At 36.4% G+C, this 8,717-nt stretch overlaps 1 protein-coding gene across 1 annotated transcript; it reads left to right on the plus strand.

Annotated features, from left to right (window-relative positions):
* Nucleotides 1-2,793: 2,793 nt before the first annotated feature.
* Nucleotides 2,794-6,686, plus strand: LOC309477548 (uncharacterized protein; the record flags this gene model as incomplete). The annotated part of the gene is made up of 2 exons (XM_082140823.1): nt 2,794-3,453; nt 6,606-6,686. 2 exons carry the CDS (start codon nt 2,794-2,796, stop codon nt 6,684-6,686), a joined length of 741 nt encoding a protein of 246 aa, XP_081996949.1.
* Between the last annotated feature and the right edge of the window lie 2,031 nt (nt 6,687-8,717).

Here is an 8,717-nt window from a genome sequence, read left to right on the forward strand (position 1 = left end):
ATAACACATATAAATGGTTCTTCTCACTGCAGTTCCTCCTCGTCTTCTCCATCCAGTTGTTTTGTCTTGTGGCTGTTCTCAGAGCTCTGAAGCAGTCAGGACCAGGAGAGAGAGGGAGAGAGAGAGAGGAGGAAAACCACATGAAGAGAAGAGCATTTTATCTCATTCTAATAGCTACTGTGAGCATGGCTTTTATATATGTCCCATATACTATCACAGGATTCTGTATCATTCTTACACAACAGAATAATCCTGCATATTGGATCCCTGGTTTTATTTGTTATGTGCTAGCTGGTTTTGTTCAGCCTGTTCTTTATCTTCACCGTACTGGAAAACTGCCTCTGTTCCTCATGAGACCTGCAATTGTAATTTTTCACTAAATCAAGTTACTTTACTCTCTAAATATTGTATTAGATAACTTAGATATTAGACAACTGGGGTGGTGGTGGCGCAATGGATAAGACACATGCCTTTGGTGTGAGAGACCCGGGTTCGAATCCACTGTGAGACACCAATGTGTCCCTGAGCAAGACACTTAACCCCTAGTTGCTCCAGAGGCGTGCGATCTCTGACATATATAGCAATTGTAAGTCGCTTTGGATAAAAGCGTCAGCTAAATGAATAAATGTAAACTTTAATTTAAAATTGTATTAATTATCTGTTTAATTTAATACTAAATTGAGTCATTTTAGATTTTAGTATCTTTTAGTTGGTAGAGCATGTTCTTTATGATTGATTGCAAAAATTTCGTAATGTTTTTTTATTTTTTTTTTATAAAACTTCATCAGTGATTTATTATCTCAGTTTTCCATATTGAGGGTTGGCAAAGAGATTGTTTTAAAGTGTTTGAGTACCTTTTTTATTGAACACTGAACAATAAAAATAATAAGAAAAAAAAAAAAAGAAAAGAAAAATTCTCTATCTAAACACCTGCATCCACATGCAGTTTTTTTGGACTGACCTCTGAAATGTCCCATTGAAGAGCTAATATTTATATAAAAAAAATATATATATAAAAAAAATTGTCAATGTCACTGACACACTAAACATTTACATAGCAAACATGTATATACAGCTAAATGTTCCAAATAAGTCTTTGGATTTATAAAGATAGTTTTGGCAGATTGATTATGTTTTAGGCTGTACAAAATAAAATATTATAACAAAAATTTGTTCAGCCTCAAAATTAAAGTTGAGAGTCACATGATAAATCTCATGATGTTGACATGCTAGAAAGGCATTATTATCTGAGATATTACACTTTTTCTAATACCTTCATATAAATCTATGAACTTTGAAAAAACAGATATTTGTCCCATGTATGTTCAGTATACTTAGTGCTGTGTCTTAAAAATAAACCAGTTGTCCAAAACAATAATTGCTGTACACTTGACAACACACTTTTATTTTATTTTTCATACCTTTAAAGTTCAGTCTAAATATTTGCATATCTTGTGTTTTATGTGACATGTAGCAGATTCAATTATTCTTGTCTCCAAAACACAGCACAGAAATCTATTAACATCCAGAGAGACTGGACATTCACTCTTCAGGTGATTAAAAACTTTTGATTTCTTGTTTTAACCTCAGTGCTATCAACCAACAGTGTAATTGTGTTTATCAAATAATGCTTTGTGATGCGTTTAATGTTTTAGCTATAATTGGTCAAATTGGACTGAGCTATATTTTGAACAGAAGTAAATCATTTTAAAAGTATATTAAAGAAAATTACATGTTTAATGATTTAGGCTAAACATAAATACTACTGAATATATTCAGCCATATTTTGAAGTCATATTTATTTATTTATTTTATTTGACATGGACATTACTATTACATTGGACGAACCAAATGCATTTGCTTGGGTGTTTTAGCACAAATGCTAATTTTCAACACCTGTCCACGGGAGGCTTTTAGAAAAGAAAACAATAGCAAAACTGATAGCAAAAGTAGTAATAACAATACTAACAAAAAAGGATAAAGAAAATATACCATATGATTGCATAAAAATTAAAAAAAAGTTATAAAGTTATAAGTTATAAAGCAAAGGCATCAAAATCAGAAAATATCTCAATAGTAGGTTATTCATGCGAGCATGTTTTTAGCCATTGTTTAAGTCCTCTGTTAAAAGCATTGCCATCTCTCTAGTTTTAAATTAAACATTCCATAGTTTTGGTCCCTTTGCAGAGAATGCAGACTGACCAAAAGAGGTCTTGTACTTTGGGACAAGACAGTCACCTCGGATAGTGGCTCGTGTGTTCGCCCAATGAGAACTTTGACACCTACTGACTAATTTAGAAAACAGTGGTGAAACATGATTATTTAGACATTTAAAAACCAGTTTGAGATATTTAAAATCAATAAAACTGTCAAAGCCAAGAAGCTTATGCTTTCTTAAAACATCACAATGATGCAATCTCATAGGTTTCCGGTCCATAATTTGTATTGCCTGTTTGCAAATTGAGAAAATAGGTTTTAATTTAGTTGGAGAGGCTTGTGACCATGATGTGACGCAATATGATAGATGTGAAAATATCATTGCATGCATGTTGTATACGTATAGTTATATACATGATGTATATGTATAATAATGATGTGTTTTTTATTTGAGTTTAAATTATGAACTTTGTATTACAAAATCGCATTATGTAGATAACTGGACGAATGTATTTAAATGTTATGTTTACCTTATTGACTTAACTGGTTCATTATAGTTCTCCTTAAAAAATATAACAGTTGTAATGTTATATACAGTGGTTTGTGAGCTGCTGAACTGAGAAGACAAATACAGAGATGAATAACCCTCCAGTGACCTTCACCACACCTGAAACATCTACAAACTCCACAACTCAGTCTATTGGGCCAATGGGCTTTGTGGAAATCTGCGTACTCAGCATGAATTTCCTGTTTGGTCTTCCTACAAACATCTACGTTATATGGCTCATCGTCACAGGAAGTGGAGTCGCATCAGAGTTATTTAACCTCAATCTCTCCACTTGTGAGATTGGTTCCTGTCTGAATGGTTTGCTCTCTATACCACCAATATACTTTTCAAGTCTCTCATTGTTACCGCTGTTTCTACAAGGACTAATTCACACTGGTCGTCCTCTGTTTCAGTGTCTGATCTGTGTTGAGCGATATCTGGCAGTGGTTCATCCTGTAACCTTTCTGAAGTTCAAACCTCTCAGATATAGAGTGATCTGCTGCACTGTTGTCTGGATAATTAATCTTGGCTCCTGTTTCTATAGTTTATTTATTGTAATCTCACAAAACATTCAACTACACATATGGATCTTCTCAACACAGTTCCTCCTCTACCTCTCCATCCAGTTGTTTTGTCTTGTGGCTGTTCTCAGAGCTCTGAAGCAGTCAGGACCAGGAGAGAGAGGGAGAGAGAAAGAGGAGGAAAACCACATGAAGAGAAGAGCATTTTATATCATTCTAATAACTACTGTTAGCATGGCTTTTATATATGTCCCATATACTATCACAGGATTCTGTATCATTCTAACACAACAGAATGATCATACTTATTGGATCCCTGGTTTGGTTTGTTATGTGCTGGCTGGTTTCGTTCAGCCTGTTCTTTATCTTCACCGCACTGGAAAACTGCCTCTGTTATTCATGAGACCTGCATTTGTGATATTTCACTGAATACAGTTGCTTACTTTACTTTCTAAACGTTGTATTAGATTACTTTAATTTAATACTAAAATCAGTTATTTCATAAATTTTTTCAAACTTTTTTTTGCATTTTTATTTAAAGAAAAAAATTATTATTTGTGGAACAAACATTTGTACCTCGCTTATACATTTGTCATCCTAGTCTAACCCGTCTTAGTTTGTGTAATATTTTTCCATCTTTGCAGAAAAATATCCATCTTTATTTATAGGCATGAATGCATTTATTCTTTCCATTTTTCCCATTGTATTAACCTGTTTCAGTCTCTTGAACCAACCCTGGAGGATCTTCATATCATATATTAACTACCAAGACCATAACCGTATACAAATCTCTTTTTTATCTGGCCAAATATGGATCCTCCTCTCTCGCAGGGGAACCAGTCCCCAGAGAGGCGTGCACTGGCATTTTTGGATCTCTACCATGTCGTCTACTGTAATGACGTTTGTGTGCTTTTCAGGACAAGCTTAAATTCTAAAACAAGAGTGCGCTTGCCCGGAGTCGAGCCTCTAGGGACTTTTAAGGAGTACATGGAATGGGTACTCCTCCACAATTATTATGCCTTCACCATCTGCAAGAGTGAGGAGGAAAACAGCGTACCAGTCACTGCCACCACCCCAGCGACGGACGAGTCCGAGTCCTGGGAAATGTCAGGGTTATGTTCAGTTTTCCTGTAATTTGTACATGTTGCTTTTGTTCTAGTTTTCCTGCGGTTCATTTCATTGATTGGTTTATTTGCGTATTTAAGCCCTGTGTTTCTTTCAGTTCTTTGTCAGGTCTCGTCAAGTGTTTTTTTTTTTTTTTTTTTTTTAATAAAAGTTTTACTGCTGTGCTTAGTTCCTTTCCTCACCTTTTATTTCAACCATTTTTTGTTGTTGTTTTTTTTTTTTTTTTGAGTAGTAGTTAGTTTACTAGAGCATATCTTGTGTAGGCCTACACGAATACAGGCACTGGTAAGGACCCTGATACTTTTTACAGTGGGATAATGATTACTCAATTTCCAGCGACATGACTACGTACAACATTGTAGAATATTACCGCTGGAATTAATCAACAACAGGCAGGACCTATATCTTTTTAAAATTGTATTTTATGCTGTTTAAACACGTTGTTCTGTTACATATCCTTACAACATTTCCGCTGAATTAGGACTGCATGATTAATCGCAATTTACATGTTATTGCACTTGGCTAATAGCGATTTTTAAATCGCAAAGGCTGCGATTATTTTTTTATGCGCAGCTTGTCATTGATGTACGGCTGTGTACACGCTGCTCCATCTGAAACCACTGTGAGTTGAGTCACTTATAACGTGCATTTGAAAATGCAACAAGTGTCAAACATCTTTCCAAATATGAGAAGCATTTATGAACCTCTTGTCCAACAAAAAAAACAACATTTAATAACATTTACCCCAAACTCACTTCATAATGACAGTTGAGCATCCTTCTGTGAGATGATGTGGCTACACAGAATAAGTCGTGTTTATTCGTCATGTTTAATCAAGCGTTTCAATCTTCTGTTTATTCAGCTACAGGTAGTCTGATGCATAGAAATCATAAAAAAAGGCTAGATGTCTCGTCCTCGCTGCTGGCCAATGGAGGTCGACGTCCGCAAACGGCGGCCATCTTGCCACAGGCAGCTTGCTCACTCGTAACATTGTGTTTTAATGCTGCATGTACTTTTTAAATAACCATAACTTGCTCAATTTTCTACCGATTTTCAAACGGTTTGGTTTGTTATAAACGTCAGAGATGTAGTTATGACACTGCATACATATGAATAATTATAACATGCATGTTTAAGCATTCGGAATTATAGCCACGTTAATAACGTTTGTAAGAAACCAAACCGTTTGTAAATCCGTCAAGATTTCAGCGAGATAAGAGTATTTGTGTGCGTGCTGATCACTCGCCTTACATCAGGTACCACAGAGCCCGCCAAAAAGCCTGCCTGTGACAAGATGGCCGCCGGTGATGCCGTTCGAGACTCCGCCGTAAGACATCTAGCCTTATATGGATATTTATGGTCTGATGCCCGATAGGGATTTCCTGGAATGATGTGTGTTATCGTATTTCGGTAGCGGGCATATTTGGCGTGTCTGCGGGAGAGCGCCCTCTGGTGTTCAGATGGAGCAGCATTTACTACCGATCAGCCACACTGCACTGACAAGCTGCGCATAAAATAATCACAGCCTTTGCCAAATCGCGTGCGGATTCATTGCGATTAATTGTGCTGCCCTAAGACGAATATTAATTATAAAACTAGACTTTTTCACTACCTTTTTAGTGATGTGTTTTTATGCTGACATATAATACAAATTTGTCACTGTCTTTTCAAATCTTTTTAGTGTCATTATATTTATTGAGTTGGCTCGTACATTTATGTTTCGTGCTCCAGAAATGTGACGCAATTTCGGGTAAGGGATCATTGTGGGAATATTTTTAGGGAGGGAACATTCCAGTGCACTGGAAGGATTTTGCGATTGAGGCAGCCCTTATAATGGCCGACTCCCTGATTAGTGCACTGACTTCTGAGCTGAGATCCACCCAAGGTGCTTATCATTTCTTATTTGTGCATCCTTGTTTCCTTTCCTCGAGTCTCAGCTCCACCCTCCTTAGGATGCAAGAAAAGGATGCAAGGAAAGAAAAGTAGGATAGGGAAATCGAAGGAAATCTTATTTGTGCATTGGGATATTTTTGGTCATTAAAGCGTCACTTCAAAGTGTCATCATCAGCTGTGCTCAAGGAATGTGCCCTTGTGTTGTTAAAGTTTTTTTATTTTATTATTAATAAAGCATATGTTAAAATTATTGTGACAGATGTGAAAGGGGAGTATAATCCGCATATAGGATATACCTGTGCATCCTCACTCATAGATTCTCTGGAAGTTCCCTCACTCCTCATTCCTCGTGGTGCAATTAGGGAATTGAGATGTCCTTCATGGTGGCTAACTTGAATCGGTATCTGGGTCACAGGCTTGAGGACAGAGGAACAAGGAAATGAAGATGCATCCATCTAAGTATTGAGAAGCACCCCCAACTGTTTCTACCCTATTAGAAATAAGATTGTTGTTGTCATCCTTAGTACTGAAGATAAGTGTCAGTTAGTTAAATGTTGAATAATTCAAGACAGTTTAAACCTGTTCAGTTTAGTCAAATACTGTCTTTTTGAACCTATTTGTTTACTTAATATATTTGCATATTTATATAGTCATATATTCTGTGACAGCTGTGAAGTCAGTCTACAAAACACAGCACAGAGATTTATACACATCCAGAGAGACTGGACATTCACTCTTCAGGTGATAAGCATTTAACTCAGATTTTCTATATGAATGTGAAGGTTGTTGTTTTAATAGAATCTCAATATTTGTTTGTGTTGTTTTTACTTGGACAGGCATGTATTGAAAACCTGCTTTCAAAATTTACTTTTGTTAACGTGTTTTTATTTTGATTCACTTCTAGTCTAAATTACGTGAAGTTTTTTGTTCTAAAATGTATAAGATTAAGTTGCCTTTTATGTTGAATTTGTCATAAGCAGTCTTGACAGTTGTGCTTGAAAGAACTTTGGCCCATGTTATCTACTCGATCATTTAAAATGGGTCAGCAGCTAAAGAGCATTTTAATGCTTTGTGATCCTCATTATTTTTTACAAGCCATTAAGAATTTCAGTTGTGACATTACTTTTTACACTTTAATGCAGGGGAGCTGTAACAGGGTCCACAGGTCCAGCAAAATCCATGACATTTTCCCGGATGACTTTGTCATTTAAATGGTAAGTTCACTCATGTACGCAAAAACAAAAACTGCTCGTAAACTAGAGGACAATCAGTCATCAGGGACGGATTATGACGCGGTCGTGCCCTGGGCATGGGGGAGGGTTGTGAGGGGAGTGGGATTGTAAGAAAAGGAAAAGAATACTTTTGGAGTATAGAACCCCTAATTATTATTTATTGGTCGAGCTCAATAAAAGCTTACACTTCCACACGCTACCATTGTGGCGTCACCAGCTTTAAGGATACACCATGGTTAGTGTGGAGCGGAGTTAAACTTTTTTTTAGACAATTTAGACGTTGGCCGAAACACATTTTGAAAATTTCACTTAAAATGATAATTAAATGAAGGAAAACACGTTTTTGGGCAGTTCTGGACCGAATAGGTGAAATTTAAGCCTATTAAGTTGCATTTGATCAGAAATAACAATACTAATTTGTGAAACAAATTTAGAAATGGCACCATGGTGATGGAGGCATAAGGCATGGAGTTTTTCTCTTGTGTAAAATGTAAAAAAGTATCTTTAAACTGCTTTTGGTTGAGACAAATTTTCAATGGAAGATCACAAAAAAGTCCATTAGGTCTAATTTTCAAAACTGTCTCCCAGATCATGGCCCTGAATCCCCATATACTAATCAACATATTCTCCTCAACTGGTTGGCCCTGAACCGAATGGTTTATTTTTTTACACAACATCCCCTTTCTTTTTGTCCCTATAGATCTTGATCTAGAAATTAAACATTTGTTTGGTAATCTTCTGCGCAGAGAAGACAGACAGAGAGAAAATGAATAACTTCACAGTGAACTTCACATCTGCTGTTTCTACAAACTCCATCCTCCAGTCCAGTGGGCTACTGGCCAGTGTGAGGCATGTTGTACACAGCATCAATTTCCTGTTTGGTCTTCCTACACACTCATATGTTATATGGCTCATCATCACAGGAACAGGAAGTGGAGTCACATCAGGATTCTTCAACCTCAATCTCTCTGTTTGTGAGATGGTTAGCTGTCTGAACTCTTTGTTCTCTGTTCTTACTATTTTTAATTGGCTTTCAAGTCTAACAAACGTAACATATTTTTTAATAGGATTTGCCATCACTGGCCGTCCTCTGTTTCAGTGTCTGATCTGTGTTGAGCGTTACTGTGTTGAGTGGTTCATCCTGTAACCTTTCTGAAGTTCAAACCTCTCAGATATAGAGTGATCTGCTGCACTGTGGTCTGGATAATCACGCTTGGATCCTGTTTGTGCTGCATGTTTACT

The sequence above is a fragment of the Leuciscus leuciscus genome (assembly GCF_965113295.1).
Source record: "Leuciscus leuciscus genome assembly, chromosome: 16".
NCBI classification, from domain to species: domain Eukaryota; kingdom Metazoa; phylum Chordata; class Actinopteri; order Cypriniformes; family Leuciscidae; genus Leuciscus; species Leuciscus leuciscus.